General features: G+C 42.7%; 1 protein-coding gene across 1 annotated transcript in view; it reads left to right on the top strand.

Annotated features, from left to right (window-relative positions):
- Myh13 (myosin heavy chain 13) overlaps nt 1–22,322 on the top strand; it is a 51,966-nt gene extending 29,644 nt beyond the window's left edge. Inside the window, exons 22-39 of the mRNA XM_015504525.2 lie at nt 302–478; nt 2,416–2,561; nt 2,671–2,761; nt 3,619–4,008; nt 7,298–7,424; nt 7,513–7,631; nt 9,448–9,644; nt 10,642–10,825; nt 11,803–11,968; nt 12,627–12,751; nt 13,850–14,158; nt 14,232–14,435; nt 16,363–16,488; nt 16,759–16,929; nt 19,479–19,583; nt 19,682–19,777; nt 21,462–21,596; nt 22,187–22,322. Of these exons, the coding sequence (XP_015360011.2) occupies nt 302–478; nt 2,416–2,561; nt 2,671–2,761; nt 3,619–4,008; nt 7,298–7,424; nt 7,513–7,631; nt 9,448–9,644; nt 10,642–10,825; nt 11,803–11,968; nt 12,627–12,751; nt 13,850–14,158; nt 14,232–14,435; nt 16,363–16,488; nt 16,759–16,929; nt 19,479–19,583; nt 19,682–19,777; nt 21,462–21,596; nt 22,187–22,225 (2,907 nt within the window). The 3' untranslated portion in view covers nt 22,226–22,322. The remainder of the gene's footprint in view (nt 1–301; nt 479–2,415; nt 2,562–2,670; nt 2,762–3,618; nt 4,009–7,297; nt 7,425–7,512; nt 7,632–9,447; nt 9,645–10,641; nt 10,826–11,802; nt 11,969–12,626; nt 12,752–13,849; nt 14,159–14,231; nt 14,436–16,362; nt 16,489–16,758; nt 16,930–19,478; nt 19,584–19,681; nt 19,778–21,461; nt 21,597–22,186) is intronic.
- The last annotated feature ends 2,464 nt before the right edge of the window (nt 22,323–24,786 follow it).

Raw genomic sequence — 24,786 nt, 5'->3', positions numbered from 1 at the left:
AGAGGAAGAGAGACAACAATCACTTTTTTTTTCTTTTTCTTTTTTTTTTTTTTTTTGGTATCAGGGATTGATATCAGGGATGCTTAATCACTAAACCACATCCCATCCCTTTTATTGTTTTATTGTGAGATAGGCTCTTGCTAAGTTGTTGAAGCTGGCTTTGAACTTGTAACCCTCCAGCCTCAGCCTCCTGAGCAGCTGGGATTACATGCACCACCACGCCCAACACAGCAATTACATTTGTTATTGGAAGCTTAGAGTTTAATTGTTTCAATATTAAATTGGTGGTGTTATTCTCTAGGTCAAGAATCTGTCTGAAGAAATGACAGCACTTGAAGAAAACATTTCCAAGCTGACCAAAGAAAAGAAATCGCTACAGGAAGCCCATCAGCAAACGCTGGATGATCTGCAGGTCGAAGAAGATAAAGTCAATGGTCTAATCAAAGTAAATATCAAGCTGGAACAGCAAATAGATGATGTAAGTGCATCTGATTCCTCTGCTGCAGTGTCTATTACTGGTGGAGGTGCAGGCAAGAGAGGGGATGAACATGATAGGGTGCTCCAGAGTTCCAGTCCTGGAATCAGAACCCTGAGTTCAGCCTTGGCCTGACCCCAAAGAAGTCTGGAATAATGACCAGGTCACTTAACCTTGTGAACCTCCAATTCCACCCTATGAAATGGGGACACAAATAGCTCTACCTTGGAAGGTTTCCATGGGAAGTTTATCACATAGAAAAATTGAGTTAAGACCTCGGCTGCTAATATTATTATTATATCACCATCTTCATCATTATTACCATCCACTTGTAGCTCATTTGGGTTCCAAAACCTCCAATCCTGTTCTAAAATTATTAAAAACTAGTTCCATTTGGAGCTAGTGTAGCTCAGGGGTAAAGCACTTGCCTAGTATATATGAGGTTCTAGGTTCAATCCCTAGCCACAGAAACACTAGTTCTAGTTGTGGCTCTGAAAATTAATATATTCCACATCATAATACATTCTTATATTCTCTCTCGTGCTCGCTAAGAGCAAACTTTATTTTTTTTGTTGGTGCATTACAATTATACATAACAGTGGGATTCATTATGCCATATCTACACATGCTCAAAACATAATCTGGTCAACCTCATTCCCCTTTCACTCTCCCTCCCTTCCTCCCTCCCCTGCTATGCTTCTATTTTGCTGGTCACTTCTGTTTTTTATTTTTATTATTTTAATTAGTGTATTATGGTTATATATCCAACAGTATGCACTGTGGTATATTTGTATGCGTACATAGCAGAATTTGGTAGATTTCATTCCCTGGTCCCCACCCATGCCCTCCCCTTGTCCCTACCTCTACTCTATTGGTCACAGTGGTCTCCCTTTTATCCCTTTTATTTTCAGAGATCCATTATTATTATTATTATTATTATTATTATTATTATTCCTCTTTCTACCTCTCTCTTTAATTTCCACATATAAGAGACAATATTTGACCTTTGACTTTCTGAGACTGGCTTATTTCATTTAGTATGTTGTTCTCCTGTTCCATCCATTTACCAGCTAATTTCATAATTTCATTCTTCTTTATAGCTGAGTAAAACTCCACTTATTTCATTCATCATTATGTTCCATAGTGCTATCCATGGTAGGCAAGGATCAGCATTTAAGTGCTTCATAGACTTCTAGAGCAAGTCTACAATTGATTTGATCGGTTCCTTATTAATGGACACCTATTAATGCATGAGCACGCACACACACACACACACACACACACACACACACATGTATGTATATCACATTTTCTTTACCCATTCATCTGCTGACCAACACCTAGGCTGATCCTGTGGCTTGACATTATTGTTCTTAATACGAGAACCAGGTTTGAAGTTTTCTAATTTTTTTTCACTACTATGTCTAGAACTTTTCCAAGTCTCTTATACTCTTCTGAGGCCAGAGTAGGTGTGCTTTCCCCACATTCCCTCCTTTCCCTGTGCCTATTTGTACACACACACACACACACACGAAGTCCTTGCCCAAATGCCCCCAACAGTTGCATAGAATAAGTAGTGGGGGGGTTATGTTGTGCAATCTGGACCTGCATGTGTCATTCACAGAATCCCCCATTTGTTCCTGTCTGGGCAAGAACAGCCACCTATGGGTGCCAGACTCCTACAGGGAATATGTCCTAGAAAGGGTCAAGTGGGAATTGGCTGAAAGAAGCATCCAGGAGCCAACCAAAGGGTCCCCTAGGGTTCTCTTTGCAAGAAGAGGGAAGAGGGGGAAGACTTGCTTCCTTCCAGGGTAGGTGCTTATGGCCAGCACTCTACAGGAGCCCAGGAAGCCATGGGCCAGGTGTGTGGCTGCACTGACTGAAGGGGCTGAGCTCATTTTGGTAGCAGGGTTCCATACTTTCTGCCTATGTCTTCCCAGCTCGAAGGCAGCCTAGAGCAGGAGAAGAAACTGCGGGCAGACCTGGAGCGAGCAAAGAGGAAGCTGGAAGGAGACCTGAAAATGTCCCAGGAGTCCATCATGGATCTAGAAAATGACAAACAGCAAGCAGAGGAGAAATTGAAGAAGTAGCTATTTTATCTTCTACCTCTCCATTGGCTCTTGAAAGCCAACTTTCCCACCCTTAAAAAGCTTGTATCTCATGTTCTTTTATTTTTTTAAAAAATCTACTTGCAGGAAGGAATTTGAAATCAGTCAGTTACAAACCAAAATCGATGATGAACAAGTTCACAGTTTGCAATTGCAAAAGAAGGTTAAAGAATTACAGGTAAAAGTGTCAAAACCTTCCCAACTGCGGAAATCCCTTGGCAAGTGCCCCTGCACCCCTGTTTGCTCTTTCCCCCTGTGGTCCTTGAGCTTCTTTTCTTCTTCCTATTGGAAGCTGGAGAAAATGTCCTGGTTTTTTTTTTTTTTTTTGGTTTTTTTTTTTTTGCCCAGGCTGGTCTCAAACTCATGGGCTTAAATGATTCTCCTGCTTCAGCCTCCAGAGTAGCTCAGAACTACACGCGTGCACTACTGCAACTGACTTTTCTTTTAATTTTTGAAATTAATATTTTAATTTTCTAAGTAACATACACGTATTTCCTTGGAAAGAATAAAATATATGACCAATAAAACTAAATATTATTAATAGAGAAGCATTGCCACTGTTCCTAAGCCCAGTGATCTCTGAGTTTCTCAGAGTAACTACCAGTTTCAATCAGATGTACATCCTGGTGGATTTTTTGCTATGTCTGTCTGTCTGCACATTTAAGATCCAAAGAAAATATATAGAATATATTTATGCAATATTTTGTTTCTTTGCATTTTTAGCATAAAAATTTTCATACTGAGCACATCATTCTATAACTCACATATTTCATTGATCATTATTTTCTGTGGTGCTATCCAGGGTAGGTAGGCGTGGATCAGCATTTAACTACTTCATAGACTTCTAGAGAAAGTCCACAATTGATTTGATCACTCCCTTATTAATGGACACCTAGGTTATTTCCAATTTTGTTCCACTAACTCAGTGTTATAATGTATTCTTAACTACATGCTGCCAATTCCTCATCACTCAGTCCCTCACAAAGTGAGTTGTTCCCTCCCAAAACAACATTCCTGATATGCTGACCCTTTTAGGCCCGCACAGAAGAGCTGGAGGAAGAAATTGAAGCAGAGCACACGGTCAGAGCCAAGATCGAGAAGCAACGCTCAGACCTGGCCAGGGAATTGGAGGAGATCAGCGACAGGTTGGAAGAAGCCAGTGGAGCCACTTCAGCCCAGATTGAGATGAACAAGAAGCGGGAGGCTGAGTTCCAGAAACTGCGCAGGGACCTGGAGGAGGCCACCCTGCAGCATGAAGCCACAGCTGCCACCCTGAGGAAGAAGCATGCAGACAGTGTGGCCGAACTCGGGGAGCAGATTGACAACCTGCAGAGGGTCAAGCAGAAGCTGGAAAAGGAGAAGAGTGAGCTAAAGATGGAGATCGATGACATGGCAAGCAACATCGAGACAGTCTCCAAGTCCAAGGTACCTGACTGGCCAAGCAAGGCAGCTAAGTCTAAGTTCTCCTGTCCCGTGGCCATGTCCCCAAACATACAGCATATTCTGTACTGAGACCGTCTCCCCCACTTCTGTTTGCTCCCAGTTTCTCAAATTCATTTAAGATGTGTGTCTTCTCCATTTGGGCTGTAATTTATAAACAACAGATATTTAAGTGGCAGGACACTTTATTTAAGGATCAGACATTTATTGCTCACAGTTCTGAGACTGGGAAGTCAAAAATCAAGGTGCCAGCTGATTCAGTGTCCAGTGAGGGCTCACTCTGTGCTTCAAAGATGGTACCTTACCACCCTGTCCTCAATGGCAGAAGAGGAAGGGAGCTAGCTATGGCTTCTTCGATAAGGACACTAATTCCTTAGGAAGGTGAAAACTTCAAGACCTAATCCCCCGACGAAGGCCTCACCTCCCAGCTCCACTGCACAGGGAACTCAGTTTTAACATACGAATTGGGGAGTTGGGGGACACAAACATGCAGACCACAGCATCATTCAAGCTTGACCAAATGATCTGCCACTCCTCACAGTGGCATGGTCCTTCCTGAATCTTACAGAAAGCCGTCAGTCCATCTGGCATGTTCTAGAACTAACCTATCAATGGATTGTACCATAGGGGACTTATAGGCATGCATAAATTTATAGGCATCTACACCATCTTCTTACCCCATTGTCAATATGAAGTTGTGCCTGTGAGCATGAGCATGGGTGGATCCAGGTTTTATGGTAATTAAAGCACATAAAACTTGGAAGGGTTGGGGCTCTTTAAAAAAAAAAAAAGAGTTGCTGTCCCTCAGTGTCTATGGGGTATTGGATTCCAAGACCCTCATGGATATCAAATCCACAGCTCAGGTTTCTCAAGTAAAAATGACTCAGTATCTGCTTATATCCTATGCACAAACTCCAATACACTTTAAATTACCTCTAGATTACTTATAATACCTAACACAATGTACATGCTGTGTAAATAGTTGTTACAGTGTATTGTTTAGGGAATAACGAAAAGAAAAATAAAAGACTATACACATTCAGTAGGGATGCAATTTTTTAAAATATTTTCAATCTGTGGTTGGCTAAATCTGAAGACATGAAACCCGTAGATAAGGAGGGATAACTATATGCAAAATTATGAAAATTAGATATGAAAGGTAGTATTTATTTAGAGTAAAAAAAAAATCTCAGATTATTAGAGAACCAGAAAACAGATTCCTTTCTTCTGAGGGCTCATTAAACCATTTGCCAGAGATTCCTTCCGAGAAATACACTGTGCTCGCGAGGGCTCCCCCTTCCCACCTGAAACTTACTGCAGCTCCCCAAATTCTCTGGGGCCCATGCAGATGGGTGCACTGAAGCTTAACTTCATCAGCTGCATAGTAACCCACCTCTACATATGACTTCAGGTAAAGCTTCTCTCAAAGAGCAGCTATGTGTGCTCCTCCATTCGGGAGTGTCCTCATTTCAAGGTGCACTGAGCTATTCTTGGAACTGTTTAGCTGGGTTAGAAGAAGCAACAGTGAAGTGTGGGTCTTCCACAGAGGGATTCCCAGAAGGTCTGGGTGTTCATCAAGAAAAAATGGCGGGGGGGGAGGTAGTTCCTATGGAGCTTCTTTCTATCCTTGTTTAGGGTCTGGTTCAGGCTTCCCTGTGATTTCTCTTGATTTCTTCCTCACTTTCTGTCTTAGCCCATTTCCATTCCTATAACAAAATACCTGAGACTGGACACTTGATAAAGAAAAGGGTTTTATTTGGCTCGCAGTTCTGAAGGTTCAAGGGCACAGCACTGGCATCTTCTCAGCACTGCTAAGAGCCCCATGGTAGATGGCATCACAATGGCAGGAGCATATGTTAGAGTGGTGAGAGGCACATGCAGAAGAGACACTCCGGTGCCAGGCTTCTTATAATAATCCATTCTCATGGGAACTAATTAAATCTCTCAAGACTAGCATTACTCCCTTCTGAGGATGGGCTCCTCATAACCTACTTATCTCCCACTAGGCCCTACCGTTTTCTTTCCTTTCTCCCTGTCTCCCTCCCTCCCCCCTTCCTTCCTTCCACCCACCAGGGATTGAATCTAGCTCAACCACTGAGTCACATCCCCAGCCCTTTCTTTGTTGTTGTTGTTTTGGGAGTTTATTTTTGGAGACAGAGTCTTGCTAAGTTGTTCAGGGCCTTGCTAAGTTGCTGAGGCTGGCTTTGAACTTGCAATCCTCCTGCCTCAGCCTCCTGAGCTACTGGGATTACAGGCATCTAGCACCACACCTGGTTTAGGCCCTACCTCTTTAAAGGTCCTGTTACCTCTCAATACTGCCACACTGGGCACCAAGCTTTCTGTGCATGAACCCTGTGGAGACAAACCACATCCAAACCATAGTATTCCCTGACTGGAGCTTGTTACAGGGTCAGCCGAGTTAGAAGAAACTCGAGCACCCGCCATACACTGCCCTTCTTACAGCTTCACTCCCACCAGAATTGCTTTTTGCTCTCAGCTCTTGATTTTCAAACCCAGTGGAAGGAGCATTTCTTATTACTTTATATTTTTTTAAGTTATTGTATTCTTTGATTTTTCTCCTTGTGTGTTACCTTCCCCTTTCCAACTCCCCCTGATGGAATTCTTTTACATGTGTATGTCATCTTCTCAGAGATTCAGAGTGCTTGGAGGTCTCCTTTGGGATATAATATCCCTGTCTTTTCTGCCATCTTATGTTCCCCAAGCTAAGGAAAAGCTTATGCTCAATTTATTTTACATTTTATGGTGTGGGAGGAGGAGGAAAGAGGTCTGCATTGTATACGAGGTTGCTGAAAAATTTTCACCAAAATATAGGCCAATCAGACTTCATAAAGGTGAACCCCTCCAAGTCACCTCAGGGAATCGTTTATATTATCCAATGAAACCCTCAGCAGAGTCACATGAACACATTGCTCACAAACACCATTCACCTACCAACAGAATTACTTATATTCCAAGAATCTCAGAGTCTCTTTGAGTGACATCCTCTCAGAAGTTTGCATATAAATCATTAAATACATTCTTACCAAAACCACTGTTCCAGGTTACTGGTCATCAAGCAGCAATCACAAATAAAAATGAGGCAATTCTGACCTGATTATGATTTTTTAAACTGACCTTTATCTTTTCTATGTTATATTATTTTACCTAATAAGAAATCAAATTATCAAACTGTCCAGTTCAATATCAAGTACCAGAAAGCCATTTTTGCCATTTGTGTTGACCTTTATCTCCCACTCCCACCCCACCCCCCAAGAGTAACATGGAAAGAATGTGCCGGTCTGTGGAAGATCAATTTAATGAGATCAAAGCCAAGGATGATCAACAGACCCAGCTAATCCATGATCTGAATATGCAGAAGGCAAGACTTCAGACCCAGAATGGTGAGAACAGTCAGGGCTGTGGGGTCTGGGTAGGCCCCAGGGGAGGGCGGTCGGCTTTGCTGATGTGGGGGTCCCATCTGTTTGGTAGGGGAGCTGAGCCACCAAGTGGAAGAGAAGGAGTCTCTGATTTCACAGCTGACCAAAAGCAAGCAGGCCCTCACTCAGCAGCTGGAGGAGATTAAGAGACAACTAGAAGAAGAAACCAAGGTAAGGACACCTCTTTGAGAATTGCCACATCACAGCAGATAGAACCTGAGAAGCTGGGGAGCACAATCACTTCACTTAGGCAGGTTGAAGGCAGAGCTACATTAAAAAGTCTGCCTTGTAATATGGTGGGAACCTGCTCCTTAAAGTTTAAGTACCTTGACATTGGATCTCCTTTCTCATCTCCGAGCACCTCTATCCTCCACAGGGTGGTTAAATAATTTTCCCTCTTCAGCTGGGAGCATCTCCTCCCCACCATCACTGTGCTAATTTGCTCACCTCTGCCCAATGATTCATCCAAGCCCCTTGGAATTCTTCCTCTTTATTCTTCATTACACCTATAACACCTGCTTCTAAGTACCCTTTCTCCCAAAAGACTATATGGTCTGGGGGACTCCCTTGAGATATTCATATCCTCAATTCCAGAATCTAGGCACTTGTGTTTATAATACATGTTTTCCCACTATCCTGTTCACTCCTGAAGAGCCAGAATAATTTTCCCACACCCTAGTAGCACTTAGTAGGTGCAGTCCTAGTAGGACAGTACACATAGTAGATGTTCAGTAAATGCTAATGATGTGTGTTCAATTATTAGAATAGGAATCCAGAAGCCCACAAAACTGCATAAATGGAAAGCTGGGGTTACTGTGCACTGGTCATGACCTATAGGGCAATCTTTTAGAAATTTTTCCAAGCTCCCATTTTTCCCTTCTGTAAAAGAACAAATGTTATACTTACCTCCCATATTTCTATTCCCGGTAAAGGTTTTCAGTAGACTAAAGGGAGGCAGGGAATGGTGAGAACCAGATTCCAAACAAGTAATGAGAAGGTCTACTTTAGGAATGAGGCTCTCCTTTAGCCAGGAAACAAAAGCAGTAAGTTTTCCTTCTCAGGTAGTGTTTTGCAGTTTGTGTTTTGTTGTTGTTGTTGTTGTTGTTGTTGTTGTTGTTGTTTTTAGTTTGAAAATATAATTTTTTTTTCTTTTCAACTAATTATTTTATTTTTTATTTGTTTTAATTAGTTACACATGACAGTACAATTATCTTGACATATCATACTGTGTTTTTTAAAATGATGAAAAAAATACACAAATTACTGCACCGGGTCGACAGAACTCTTTTCTTTGATGGTAGCACCAGAGGGTGTTTCACAACCATTATAGCATCTTGAGTTAAACTTTCACCCTATCCAGATGACAGTGAGTGAGTGAAGAGACCTCTGGGCATGTCCTGTCTCACTTGAGACAGGAGGTGGAGCCCTGGAAACAGTGCAGCCCATTTCCACAGTCCCCAGTGTGGGGACACATCTCCCTGATGACACCAAAAGATGCTCTCAGATTTCTCCTGGTTATAGCATTCAATAACATTGCATCAAGTAGTGAGAAAATTGTTCCCTTTTTAATTCTGTTTCAATCCTTCTGATGACGTCCAGGAAAAAGGTCTCAATTTGGACAAATCTTTAGAATTTGTTTATTTACTTTATCAAGCAATAAAAAGAAGGCTTTAGACACAGAGTCATAGCAGGTGACAGTGCCAAGATAAGCAGCGATAATATTGCTTTATTTCCATTGCATTTGTTTTTATGGTTACCTGCTGTTTATGGCAAATGTTAATGGTTTTCTCCTGGCTATTGTGGAATAGTCAAATATAATTAAAAAGCAAACTTAAGAAAACTAAACAGGTGATATGCTGATATGGCAAATGTTTTGAAGATAGTATGGGAATGATCCTAGTTAGGGAAAAGCTATTTCAATGAAAAATACCTTAATCTGGGAAAGAATCATATATTTTTTGCAATTTGTCACCACTGTAATTCCCAGGCCAAGAATGCCCTGGCCCACGCCCTGCAGTCCTCCCGCCATGACTGTGACCTGCTGCGGGAGCAGTATGAGGAGGAGCAGGAAGGCAAAGCCGAGCTGCAGAGGGCGCTGTCCAAGGCCAACAGTGAGGTTGCCCAGTGGAGGACCAAGTATGAGACGGATGCCATCCAGCGCACAGAGGAGCTGGAGGAGGCCAAGTATGGGCTCTAAGGTTACAATAGGACAGGTGACCCCTGGACACATCCTAAGAGGCAGAGAGGACTTCCTACCTGGAGAGACTCTCTTGTTACAGTTTCTTAACCATTCAGATAACCATTTCCCATCCTCTTGGGGTCTCCTCTTTCTTGTGGGGAACTCTTTCTTCTGGCCCCCTCGGTAGCTTCTTAGGGACCTTCTTTGTCACCAAGCATTTTGGGATTATTCCAGAGATACAATCATGTTGCTTCATGACAGAGATAAGTTCTGAGAGACAAATCATGAGGCAATTTCTGTGCTGTACAAACATCCTGTGATTTCCTTACACAAACCTAAATGATATAGGCCAATCACTTAATATGTCCTCTTGATATGATCAAGATCCATGGTAAATACAGGATGAATGATGGCATCACGGGATGTACTGTTTTACAGTAAACTTTTTTTTTTAATAAGTAGAAGGGGTACACTCCAAAAAAACAGTAACAAGGTTAAAATAGGACTGGTGGTGTACCTCAGCGGCAGAGAGCTTGCCTAGCATGCGAAGGCTATGGGTTCAATCTCCAGCACCACACACACACAAAAAAGTATAGTATAATAAAAATATACATCATTAACAGAATTGCTTTTTATCACTATCAGGTACTGTGTACTGTATATAAACATATGTATCATACCTTTATATGATTGGCAGCACAGTAGGTTTGTTTATAACAGCATCTCCATAAACATACGAAGTAATGCATTTCACTACATATAACAATGGCTACCATGTCCCTAGATGTGAATTTTTCAGGTTCATTACAATTTCATGGAACCCCAGTTGTATGTGCTCTGTGACATGTCATGATGTGATACATGACTGTACTTGGATCCTTTCCACTCAAATGCTAAGTCTTGCTCAATCCTTCCAGACAGTTCTTTTTCAACCTGACAAGTTACATTCTAAAATATCCCACTTTTGCCAAGACAAGGAAAAAAAAAATCTGGTTCTCTTAGGAAGAAATTGGCCCAGAGGCTCCAGGAGGCAGAGGAGAACACAGAGACTGCAAACTCCAAGTGTGCTTCCTTGGAGAAAACCAAGCAGAGGCTTCAGGGAGAAGTGGATGACCTAATGCTGGACCTGGAGCGAGCCAACACAGCCTGCGCCACTCTGGACAAGAAGCAGAGGAACTTCGATAAGGTCCTTCCCCGACTGCTTAATGGAGGTGGTGGTCAGAGTGACAGGCTTTCACATTTGGATGTGTGAGATGCACCCACATTCGACAAGGCCCCCAGCTAGAACATTAATTCTCAGTTTGGAGGACTCTGAGTCTCTCTTTACTTTTGTGACAGTCCCTCTGAAGGGAATTTTAGTTTTAGTCAGAGCTAATTCAGATTGTATTGAGATTGTAATACAGGTAAATATCCTAATCCAAATAGCCAAAATGTTCCAAAATCCAAAAATTTTTGAGCATTAATACAATGTCCCATGTGAAAAAATTTCAGACTGACCTCATGTGATATATCGCAATTAAAATGCACATGAACTAAAAATGTATAAAATTACCTTCAGGCCAAGTGTATGAGCTGTATATGAAACACAAATAAATGTTGTGTATAGACTTGGGCCTCATCCCCAATAAATCTCATTTTATACAGATATAAAAATGAGACTTATGTATATAGTTAAATTTATGTACACACATACACACATGAGCACTACCAAATTCAAAGGAATCTGAAGTCGGAAACACTTCTTTTCCCAAGAATTTAAAATCAATCTGTATCTTTAAGAATCCAGCAGAGGTCTGGCACCAGAGTGCATGCCTGTGATACCAGCTACTTGGGAAGCTGAGGCAGGATGATTGCAAGTTTTGAGGCCACACTGAGCAATTTAGAAAGACCCTTTCTCAAAATAAAAAATGAAAAGAGTAGGGATATAGCTCAATAGTAGAGTACCCCTGGTAATAACCCCCAGGACTACAAAATAAATAAATAATAAAAGAATCCAGAAAAGCAAAGATTGTAGCCAGTGGTCCAGAGCAGGACCCCTCCTCTTCTTTGACCCCCCAAAGATGAAAGACGGAAGCCTTGACATTACTAATAGCCCTTGTTTGAGCAGACTTTCAACTCCTCCAGCCCCCTCTGCTTCTCACATGGCCCTTTATCATCTCCCAGGTCCTTGCAGAATGGAAGCAAAAACTGGATGAGAGTCAAGCTGAGCTGGAAGCCGCTCAGAAAGAGTCCAGGTCGCTTAGTACTGAAATCTTCAAGATGAGGAACGCCTATGAAGAGGTGGTGGAACAGTTAGAGACGTTGAAGCGGGAGAACAAAAATCTGCAAGGTGAGCTCTCTTGGGGCCCCAGCTGTGTAATATTTCCTCTTTTCCTCCTGCCATCCCCTTCCCCAATTTGCCCACTGCCTCCTCCCTCCCACTACTCTACCAAATCTTCTCCCAACATGCATCCCATTTGCTCAATGGGCCCCAGGTCTTGGATCCTGTGCCTTAATGAGCATAAGATCAGCTTAGGAACAGCTTAGTTTTATTTTTAAGAACTGAAGGCACAATGGGTTACAATGCCCACTTTTTTAGAGAACAAGATCCTACAGGGATTCTTAGTGGCTTTGCATCTTTGTGCATGTCGCTAAATCCCTTAGGACCTCAGACTTTTTCCCTATAAAATTAGAAGACCAAAATCCAGTGCTTTCTAAAACTTCTGCCAGCTTATGCATTTCCTGGCTCTCTCGGTGATCCTGTTGCATTCTTTGTAAAGTTTTAGGATTTATTAAAGTGTTCTATCCTTGTCGCTCACCCCTCTGCATAGCACAGGTGAGACAACACATCTGGTCTTACCGACACCTCATCTGAATGGCTTCCCTGTATTCTCTCCTATGTGAATGTCACGAGTGAGCTGCCAACCCCTAAATTGCCTGGCAAAAGTGTAGCTATGCTATAAGCTAGAGTCTGTTGCAACAGCCTAAATCAAGCCTGTCCTTTGCAGAAGAGACTTCTGACTTAACTGAGCAGATTGCAGAAACTGGCAAGAACCTCCAGGAAGTAGAAAAGACCAAGAAGCAAGTGGAGCAGGAAAAGTCCGATCTCCAGGCTGCCTTGGAAGAGGCAGAGGCAAGTGCCTTGTCTGGAATATGGCACTGGGAAGTTCAGGAAAACAGGAATCTGAAAGGATGCCCTTGTCCACCCATAGAGGTGCCTCCCTGCCAGGAGGCATTGAGTCCCTGTTGGGAAGAACATTCAACCCTTCCTGGGGCTGAAAAAGCTAAGCTTTGTGGCATGGTTTCCCGAGTACCCTCTCTAGCACATGTCCTCTTTGGAAAATAAGTGTGTTCATTGTGTCCTCAATATCTTCCTTGCAAGAAGCAAAACAAAAAATCAATCAGCAAACATTCTGAAAGCCAGCTCAGAATCCTTCAGTTTTATGTTTAACTTAGGGTTGTGCACAACATCGGTGGCTATTAAGAATCTTAAATCATCAAAATAGAGCCAGATGTAAAGTTCAAATTTATGAGCCCTAGATCCATAATAATGATTAACATGTATGCAATTTATTATGGGCCAGGCACAGTTCTAAGCCCTTTACTTGTATAATTCATTTAATTCTCACAACAGACCTTTGTGTAGATTATATATACATATGTATAGGTACGTATGTGTATGCATATCTATCCATATATGTATCTATACCTGTGTGTTATACGTGTGTGTGTACATATGATTTGTGTAGGTATATTATTCTTATCCATTTTACAGATGCTACAAAGAGAGTGTGTAATCAGCCCAAAGCCCCTCTAAACACCAGATCAGGTCATGTCCAGAGCAGGGCAATTGGTGATGATGTTTCTAGGAAAATTTGTACGAATGCAGGATAACAGAAAAGCACTTACCCTGTCATTGTAGAAAATAGCTCTTGAATTATAGTTGTTATTAAAATAGATACCAACCATCGAATTTTTATTTGAATTATGATTATTATTAAAACAGAAACCCATCATCTTTTTTATTAATTCCAAAGGATGCTCAATATATAAAGTTTTATCCCAACATTTGGGATATTCGTGGGCAAGTCAAATACTCGAACCTCTGAATATAGTTCCCTTCATCTGTGAAATTGGTATAAAAATATCCATTTTACTACAATAGGGGTGGAAATGTCCATTCGAGAGGTGATGCCCACAGCACTCCCAATTGCTCCTTTTTTCTAATTAGGGTTCCTTGGAACATGAGGAGAGCAAGATATTGCGTGTCCAGCTAGAGCTGAGCCAGGTAAAATCCGAGCTTGACCGCAAGGTTACTGAGAAGGATGAAGAAATTGAGCAGCTAAAAAGAAACAGCCAGCGAGCCACAGAGACCATGCAGAGCGTGCTGGATGCTGAAATCCGGAGCCGGAATGACGCCCTGAGGTTGAAGAAGAAGATGGAGGGAGACCTCAATGAGATGGAGATCCAGCTGGGTCATTCCAACCGCCAGGTGGCGGAGACCCAGAAACACCTGCGCACGGTCCAGGGCCAGCTCAAGGTGAGCACCACCCACTCCCACGCTCCCTCAACCTGCCCTGCGGCTCTGCCTTCACTCCTGGTTGCCCCTGTAGGATTCCCAGCTGCATTTGGATGATGCCATAAGGAGCAACGAGGATCTCAAGGAGCAGCTAGCCATCGTGGAACGCAGGAATGGTCTCCTGCAGGAAGAGCTGGAGGAGATGAAGGTGGCCCTGGAGCAAACAGAGAGGACTCGCAGGCTGTCGGAACAAGAATTGCTGGATGCCAGCGACCGAGTGCAGCTACTGCACTCCCAGGTGCGTCCGCCTGCGCCAGGCTCTAGGTCCACTGTGAGTGCAGGTAGGGCCTCCCGCAAGCCCAGGTATCTCCGCACTACCTCCTCCACGTGCCTCTGCTCAAGGTTCATCATGGGAGCAAGTAGAGCCCAGGCCCTACTCCTCCCAAAGTAGTGGTTAAAACTGCCAGGTAAACTTGAACTCTTGATTGACAGATTCCTGAGCTTTCTTTTATCCAAAGATAAAGACAAAAGGTCATGCATGTTAAAGGGAATTCAGAGCAAGCAGGAATCATATTATTGCCTAAAGCATCTGGGGAAGGTTTCACAGAGGAAGTACAGATTAAGTAGCCCTTATCCAAAAGTACTTGGGGCTAGACATGTTTCTGATTTCAGGTTGTTTTGGATTTGGGAAGATTGGCACATACATAATAAGATATATTGGGGATGGGACCCAAATCTAAACATGAAACTCGTTTTGTTTTATTTTCACTGGGTACACATAGCCTGAAGGGACTTCTATAGATTCTGTTTAGGGTGCCTGAGTTTTGACAATGACTTATCACATAAGGTTAAGTGTGGAATTTTCCACTGGTTGTGAGAGGTTTTGAATTTTGGATCCTTTTCAGATTTCAAGATTTCATGTGTTTGAATTAGAATGCTTAGCTTATACCATTTAAGCTGAAATCTGAGAATATTAGGATTTTCTTTCAAAATAACCATTTTTATGAAAGTTTTAAGAAGTTGCTTGTGTTATAAAACAGAAAATATGAGCAGACACACAGAAGAAACAAAATCAACCATATTGTTAACATTTCAGGGTATCTTATTCTTAGGCCCTTGTGAATTACATAAACACATTTTTGATAAAACTATGTTTGATCTTTTGTAAACTATTGCTTTTATTTAATAATGTGTCATGAACTTATTTCTACCTCTTTAAATCATCTATGATATGGTGGTTTTTTTATTGGTTGCTCAAGACAATACAATGATCATGACATATATGATATGGTTTTTAATGTCTGGAAAACAGGCTACTACAGTGCTATAATATGGCACTTTAATCAATCCTCTATGGTTGGTTAATTTAGATTGTTCCCAATAAAATTTTTATGATTAGAAAGACCATTGTTATAAATGTGCTCATAACTAAATTTTCACATACATCTACTATTATTATTGCCTTGATATTTCTGGAAGTAAATAAAATTCTAGAAATAAAATCAGGGTCAAAACAATAAAGATATTCATAATACATTGTAAATTGTTCCTTAACAAGGTGTCTCAATTTTTATTCCAATTAGAAAATGATGTGAGCGCTCTTTTCTACAAATTCTGAAAAGTCCCTATTATTTCTTGAATCATCATCAGTTTTATTGTTGGAGCATACTTCATTGGGAATTTCAGTATTTATTACTAGCAAAGTGAATCACTTCATCATTTTATTGTATGTTGTATTTCTTGCTATGTGTTTTTTTCTACTTGTACTCCTTGCCCCTTTTATTGATTCGTCTTATTTCTATCATAAGGAAGAGAATACTTTTTCCATAATATATATTGTAAATATTTTTTAGTTTGTCATTATCCTTTCAATTCTATCTAAAGTACATTTTGATTATTAGGATTATTTTTCATGTGACATGTAGTTATATCTATCAACAATTTCCTTGTTCCATTGCCTTTTATTGACTAATCTATCCTAAATATTCAAAATTCCACCTTTATCATTGACTCAATTTTTTTTTTTTTTGATGTTCAGTTTTGGATATGTTTCAAGACTTTCTGTTCAGTTGAAGCTGAAATCATACCTAACAGACCACCCATGTGAAAAACAAGAAATGGAACATGATTATAAGTTATTTACTAACCCACCCAACCACCTCCTTTTCGATTGTTTCATGTGCCCAAATAAAACCGTCACCACTGATATCTCATTTTTCTTGTAGAACACAAGCCTGATAAATACCAAGAAAAAACTGGAGGCTGACTTGGCTCAGTGTCAGGCAGAGGTGGAGAACTCCATCCAGGAGTCCAGGAATGCAGAAGAGAAGGCCAAGAAGGCCATCACGGATGTAAGCACTGTTCTCTTTTCAGATGCTATTTGAAATGGAGAAAGGGGGCTTCCAAGCCAGGGCATGACAGGTAGGTTTCATCTCCTTATGAGTACAGTTAGTGGTGGCTTCCTGGAGTCATTGAAGAGGCAAAATGGAACATGATAACTGGCCCCAGTAAGGCAGGGGAGATTCAATCTGATGCACAAGACCAACTTGAACAGCATCATCCATATGCTCTGGGAAGGGATAGGTGGATTGTTCACTAATATGTCCTGTGAACTTGACCAGGCCGCCATGATGGCTGAGGAGCTGAAGAAGGAGCAGGACACCAGTGCCCACCTGGAGCGGATGAAGAAGAACTTGGAACAGACGGTGAAGGACCTGCAGCACCGTCTGGATGAGGCTGAGCAGCTGGCCCTGAAGGGTGGCAAGAAGCAGATCCAGAAACTGGAGGCCAGGGTAAGTTCTTTTGAGAGGATTCTGGCTCTTGAAATGATATCCAGTTCAGCTGCCCCAGGCAAAACCATGATCCAGAAATTTATCTGGTACAAAAGTGGCTGCTGATAGACTGAAAAGATAGCTTCGGGACTATTTCCAAAAGTCCCTGTGAGCCAAATTTCTACATATTCTCTTTGACCTTTCCCTGCACCCCAACACACACAAATGGGCACTCAGCCATTGAGCCACATCCCCAGCCCCATTTTGTATTTTACTGAGAGACAGAGTCTCACTTAGTTGCTTAGCGCCTCACTTTTGCTGAGGCTGGCTTTGAACTCGCAATCTTCCTGTCTCAGCTTCCTGAGCCACTGGTATTACATGTGTGTGCCACCACAACCTGCCACAAATCCATTTTGATACGCTAATACCTTGGTATCTGTAGTGGGATGATGTCTTTTAATACTCATTTTCTGTTTTTCATGCAGACTCAGATCTATGCACCTAAATGAGAAAAACTCACTTTATAATCAGAAAATTTCATACACATTTCATTATAATTTACAATTTGGACTGAGATTCATTTTGATGAATGATGGTCCATCCTGTAGTCTGTAGTCTCCCTTTGTCTCCCACTCCCAGGTCTCTTTCTCTTCCCAACTTTTCTAAGTTTCTAAATGCAATCTGTGATTCTGGTGTATTTCCCACTCCGTCCCAAAAGGAGAGCAATTGGTATTTCTTCCATGTTAATGCACCAGAAAAGATTAGCCTGCCCCCCAACACTGAAAGTCCTATTTGTATTTTATCTGGAAGCTTCTTTTGTATTTGTTTTGTTTCTTTGCTGACTATTCTCTTCATTTCCTCTACTGCTTGATTTTCCCTTTAGACCTGTGATGGTTTATTTCAGTCATTTTTTTAAAAATGGGCTGTGCTAGCAATTGACATTTTAGAAAAGGGCTATGAGGAGGAAGTTAGAAGGAGGTTGTTAGGAGATCTCTATTGTCCCAGGAAGACAGGAAATGAAAGAGTGGGAGGGAAAGAGGATGAGGAGGAGGAAAAGAAAAGGAAACAACTTTTCCCAGCAGAATAGCCCATCTTTCTTTATACCAACCTCCCTAGGATGTGGTCACCAGGCACACAGTTTATTTAAATATGAAAGGATTTTTTAAAATTTTTGCTAAAAACAACAAATTGTAGACAAAAGTAAACCCACCAGGGAATTTAGAACTTCCTCTCAAATTCCTTAAGTGTTTACTTGCAATTATTTCCAGTCCTATTCCATTAAAAGGAGCTTAGACCTACCCTTCTCATACATCCCTTAAGGAGGGAAGGATCAGGACTCTCTTGCCCTCTGTGGTTCTGTGATTTCTGGGTTGGCTGAGGGCCCTAGGTCACCCTCTCTCTGGTGAGGCACCTTGACTGTCCTCTAATCCCGGCTGCCCAGTTAACTGAGTTCCATAAACCTTGCATAGACCTACAGAGCAATTTCAAGGGAAAAAAAAAAGTTTTGCAGAGCCTGATGGAAGACAGTTTGCAGGGACCATGAAGTGGAGGGTGTGAGGATCTTTTTGGAAGGGTTTCCAGAGTAAGCAGTTTCCACTGGGAGCTTTCCAAGTTGATCCAATGAGTCTCCAAGTCCAGAGTTGACCCCTCTGCAGCCACTGGGGTTCCACCCACAGTTGGATCTTACTGGGTTGTGGCTGTAGGACCACATTGAGGAACTGAGTTCTCAGTGACTGCTCCTCCCTTTCAGACTTCAGAAAAGGCCTAAGCAACTGTGACATTAACAATGCCTGTGCAGTACTTTATCCTTCTAAAAATACTTTCACATACTTTATCTAGTTTTATCCATTTGAGGTAGACTGGCTAGAAGGATCATTTCCTTCCTAAGTGATGATCATCAGATCATCAACTAGATGATCATCAACTAGAACTCTCATCCTCCTCCACTCCCACTACTCCCTCTCATCCTTGTGGATATGCCCCTAAAGAGGTAAAACCAACAGGAGAGAAATGGAATGGGCTGAACCCAGTGTTTTCCAATGTATCTTCTGGGACATTAGGTCAGGGGGATATGAATGACAGGAAGCTGGGGACAGGAGGAGGATAGCTTTTTCTTTTATAGAAATAGACTTTGGGACACCCTGGGTTAAACAAAAGGTGTACCTTTTATTGCCCCATGGCCCCTACTGCCTTACTCTATCAGGAATCCTGGCCACCTTAAATAGCCATGCAGGTTTCACCTCTGGGGTCCAAGTTAAAGCTGAAGCCCAGTCTGTGTTGCCCTTGCCAAACTGTAGGGATCCAGAGGAAGGGGCATTTTTGCCAATCCTGGCCCAGTTGCCCAGCTCTGTGCACACGGGCTGCCTCTGCCCAAAGAAGACGTCTCGTTCTAATCTACGCAAAGCCACTGATGGGCTTAGTGGTATCCTGGTGAATAAAAATAGCTCCCATGTCCTATTGCAAAATCTAATTAGGGAATCTTGAGTTCATTCTAAAATGCCTGGCATGTGAGTCTGTGAAAGAAAGCTGGGAGCTCTGACTTCACACTTGCGTTTTCTTCACCTACCCAGGTACGAGAGTTGGAAAGCGAGCTGGACGCTGAGCAGAAGCGGGGAGCAGAAGCTCTCAAGGGGGCCCACAAATATGAACGCAAAGTCAAGGAAATGACTTACCAGGTGGAGTCTCCAAAAGCTCAGTGAATGTTGCATGGGCCAAACCCTATAAATAGAAGCCATAGATTGGTGGGACTCTGTCACAGATATTCTGTTTGCAGGCTGAGGAGGACCGCAAGAATATCCTCCGGCTCCAGGACCTGGTGGACAAGCTGCAGTCCAAAGTGAAGTCTTACAAGAGGCAGGCAGAGGAGGCAGTGAGTATAGGAGATCCCCAGGAATACCCACGCACCTGGCTGTATGCCCCACAAATCCTTAGTGGGAACAGGTACCTGTTTAGTATCATCTGCAGAAGGTCTGACCTGAGTTTGCATTTGCAAGTATAAACATAGGCCCACCTCTTCTCACTCCCCTGGCTTACCTTCCCTACCTCCACCACCTCTGTGCCTTCTTATCTCCATCCCCTACATTGTACTGTCACCTCCATCCCCTACATTCAACCTTTACTCACCTCACTCCATCCCTTCCCACTCTGACTCACTCTGTCCATCGTGTTGCATCTTAGCTCACTTTACTGGCCTTGCATGGCCCAAACTCTCCCTAACCACCCCAACCGCCACCCCCTCCACCTTCCCTGAGACACCTCCTCTTAATGCACATCATCACCACACCCTACATCCTTTTCCCCACCTCCTCCAGTCTTCTCATCCTCCTCCACTCCCACCACTCCCTCTCATCCTTGTGGATCTGCCCCTTTATCAGAGAGGTGAAACCAACAGGAGAGAAATAGAATGAGCTGAACCCAGTGTTTTCCAAAATATCGTCTATGGCTTTAGGTCAGGGGGATGTGAATGACAGGAAGCTGGGGACAGGAGGAGGATAGCTTTTTCTTTTATAGAAATAGACTTTGGAACACTCTGGGTTAAACAAAGTAAAACTGGTTGCTTTACTTCAAGAGTTTCTTGGATTTTGTAAGTAATTTGCGATTAACTCCCCCAGTGGAAGAGATAGTCTATCATATAGCATTTCCTACACTTAATTGATTTTCCTACACTTAATTGACATGTGCACAAAGCTGGGCAACTGAGCCAGGATTGGCAAAGATGCCCCTTCCTCTGGATCCTCCAGTTTGGCAAGGGCTTCAGCCTTAACTTGACCCCAGAGGTGAAACCTGCATAGCTATTTAAGGTAGCCAGGATTCATGATGAAGTAAGGCAGTAGGGGCCATGGGGCAGTAAAAGGTGTGCTCAGACCCCAGTTCCAGAACCTTCTTATTGCATGCAGAGCTTCTCTCACAAATAGTGTTATGAGGAATAAAATTTAAAGGACTCTCCCCTAGACAAATGTCTAAGCAGATGACTTCTCCCATTGCCCTTTTTCTTTCCTGCCTAGAAGCCTGGACAGTTCCAGACTCACCTCAAAGAAGCATATTTGAATTGGTTAAATGGAGAGAGAGATCATACACATTGGATTAGTGCAGTCCCACCAAGATTGGCAAGGTTGGAGGGGTACCTAGGAGGCCACTTAAGCCAGGAACCCTTAGATAACCCTCAAATGGATCCATACCATGCTCCGGCCCCAGACACATGGTACTGGGCAGAATGATAGGACAAAGGGGACCTGAGCCATTGGTCTCTGAGACTTTCTGGTGTCTTAGAAGAATTTTAGAATTGTGTCTCCTCCAAAAATCTGTGCAGGTGAGATAGCATAGAGAAGGGGTTCAGGGCTACATGGGTGGGGGCTTGGAGCACCTGCAAGGTAAGCCCAGTGTACATGGCCATGAACTGGGAGCTTCATCCTCACACTCTGGAGAACTCAGCCCACCTTTCCTCCCTGTTATCAGGTAATCCAGGGCCCACAGCCTCCTGGTCCTCAAACTCCCTGGAGCCCCAGAGTCACACTGAGAGGCTCTGTAACCTCATACCTCCATTTCCCCTTCAGGAGGAGCAAGCCAACACGCAGCTGTCCAGGTGCCGGAGGGTCCAGCATGAGCTGGAGGAGGCCGAGGAGAGGGCGGACATCGCCGAGTCCCAAGTCAACAAGCTGAGGGCCAAGAGCCGAGATGTGGGGGGCCAGGTAAGAGCAGACCCCTGAGACCTAGGGGACCAATAGAACACCCAGGGAGAGCTTGGAGGATGCCTGTGGGTCCCCTCCACCCCTGCTACTGCTCATGCACTCACAGATGCTACTATTTCAACAGAGACTCCCAATTCCCAGGCTCTTGGGAGAATAAGCCGAGAGACACAAGGAGACAGACGTGTTGCCCCTGTCTCTCTCTGTCACTGGAGATGCTGTCCAGGAAGCTCCTTGCTTTTCGAGGACTTGTCCTATCTCTAGTAGCTTGACTGATTTGTTTTTTACAATGTGCAAAGAGAGACGAAGCCTCTTCTTAATGCCATTTTTCTGCTCCACCTGAAGGCAATAGTCAGCCTCCCATTGAATTTGACTCATTTCCTGTGTCCATTTTTTTTTTTTTTATCTCCTACAGAAGATGGAAGAATGAGGCCCTCCTGAGGCTCGTTGCCATGGGACACCTCTGGGAGAGTGGAGGGAAAATACATGAGAAATAAATTCTCCTAAACACATCAATTGCTGGCTCGGCCGTGTTTGTTATGAATTCATAATTTTTGCAAATTCGGTTTTCCATTTTCTCTCTAAATTTATAGATAGCGACATGGGAGTCCATTCTTCTTCTGTGGGGCTGATTTTTAAAGACTTACCTGCTCTACTGTAAATATTAAGAAATATAAGGGATATGAAGGAGGAGCCTCCTTGATCCACATAAAAAAGGTGAAAAGCCACCCAACTGCCAGCTAAATTACCAGCTTACATAAACATCTAGGAATAAAGACCCAGCTGGGGTGTAGCTTAGTGTTAGACCACTAGCCTGGCATCTGTTATATCCCAGTTTTTATCTCCAGCACCACAAAAAAATTAAAGATGAAAAAAATAAACCAAAATGAAGACTCTATCACCCCAACACCTATTAGAATTGCTATTACCAGAAAGAGAAAAAAAAAATAATTACAATAGACAAAAGATAATAAGGACAGAGAAAAAAGGAACAACAAAAGACAAAATATCATACCAAGGATGTCGAGCAAAGGGAATCCTTGTGCACCGTTGAGGAGAACATAAGTTGGTACAGCCATCGTGGCAGATGGTATTGAGCTGGGCACAATGGCGCATGTCTAGAGTTGCAGTGACTCAGGAGGCAGAGGCAGGATTGTAAGGTGTAGGCCAGCCTCAGCAACCTAGTGAGGTCCTGTCTCAAAAAGTAAAAAGGATTGAGGATGTTGCTCAGTAATAAAGAGCTCCCAAAAGAAAGGGAAGGGGGTGAGAGAAAGGAAACAAGTAAGCAAGCATAGCATTTCCTCAAAAAAGTTTTTTTTTTTTTTTTTTTTTAATGCTCCAGCAATCTCACTACTGGGTAGACACCCAAAGGTAATAAAATCAGGATCTTGAAGAGGAATCTGCATATCCATGTCCATGGCAGCATTATTCACAATAGTCCATACACAGAAACAACAGCCTCAGTGTGACAGGATGCATAAATGGATAAAGAAAATATGGTGTGTAGGTACACAGTAGAGTACTATTCAAGTCTTTTCCAAAAAAAGAAATTCTGACATTTGTGAAAACATGGATGAACCTGAAGGACATTTAGCTAAGTAAAATAAGTCAGGTGCAGAAAAAAAATGCAGTGTGATCTCACCTACATGGGGAATCTAGAATAGTCAAACTCATCGAAGGAGAGAGAATGGTGGTTGCCAGGGGCTGGGAGTTGGGGGAACTGCAAAATGTTGATTAAAGGTTATAAAGTTTCAATTACACAAGATGAATAATTTCTGGAGACTTCATATACAGCATAGTGACTATAATTATTGTACATACATGAAGCCCTGGGTTCACCTGAAATACATACAATTTCTATTTATAAATAAACCTTAGTAAATATGAACAATGCTTGGAGAAAGGAAGGACCCTTTCAAATAACTATAGCACATTTTCTTCCCAGGAATTCACAGTTCTCACAAATTCAATTTTCCATTTTCTGCCTATATTTACAGATTGGGACATTAGGTTAAGGATTCTAACTATAGTTGTCCAAGACAGAGTGAAAACTAGGCCCTGGAGATCCCAGATTCCTAGGCCAGTGCTCTTGTGCTAAACAACTCTGATTTTCCATCACATGCCTATTAGAGGCTGTGTTATACAAGTCTCCCATGCCCACCCACAGTTCCCCTTAATTTATGAGCAGGTAGCAGACCCTGTTGAACTCATTCACTTCCAGAAATAACAAATGCTTTGGGAAAAGAATAAAAAAGAGAAAGAAAGAGAAAACCACAGGTAGGGGCCTAGAGACCACCCTGCTCCTGCTTCTGGCTAGAGTAACTTCTGTCCATCCTGTATGGATCTTCCTCAGGTTTCCCAGGGCCAAAAGGCAAAGTGGGTAGCTGGACCCAGAGAATTGTTAACTTTTAAAGTTTGGTTTGAGGCTGGGCCCAGGTGCTATCTTCTCTTTCCAACAAAATAGAAGTTTCTGTTAGTTTCAGTCCCCTCCCCTCTGCCTCCCCCATCCCCTCCTCTGATCCTAAAGATCCTGCTGATCATGATTATGCTGATTTTCTGTCCCTTCAGGGGAAAAGTAGGATGGAAGAAGAACCATTGTGGATGGAGTAGGGGCCAAGATTATATGTGAGCCTTGACCTGATTGCCTGATACCTGTAGCTGTGTGGCCTTTGGTTGGTCACTTATGTTCTCCCAACCTGAGCTTCCTCACTGATCACACTGACCTATGTGGTCAGGAGTGTGGGCTCTGGATTCTGGCATACCTGGAATTCTTATGGAATTCTGATGCTGTCACACAGCAGTGGTGGGGCATTGGACAAGTCATTCTCCTCTCTTAGCATCAATTTCCTTATTCTTGTAAGGTGGATGTCACAGTAAAAATCGTAGCTCCAGCCAGGCATGGTGGTGCACATCTGTAATCCCAGCAACTGGGGAGGCTGAGGCAGGAGAAACACAAGTGCAAAGCCAGCCTCAGCAATTTAGTGAGGCCCTAAGTAACTTAGTGAGACCCTAAAAAAGGCTGGGGATGCAGCTCAGTGATTAAGTGCCCCTGAGTTCAATTATTAGTTTTAAAAAAAAGAATCATAGCTCCATTGAGAAGGATAAGGGGATGGCAAAGGGTGTAGGGTTTTGTGTGTGTGTGTGGGGGGGGGGGGTTACCAGGAATTGAATTCAGGGACACTCAACCACTGAG

This window comes from Marmota marmota, unplaced genomic scaffold, assembly GCF_001458135.2.
Source record: "Marmota marmota marmota unplaced genomic scaffold, marMar, whole genome shotgun sequence".
NCBI classification, from domain to species: Eukaryota; Metazoa; Chordata; class Mammalia; order Rodentia; family Sciuridae; genus Marmota; species Marmota marmota.
Note: the sequence above shows the minus strand (reverse complement) of the source record. Positions and strands in the feature narration are given on the sequence as shown.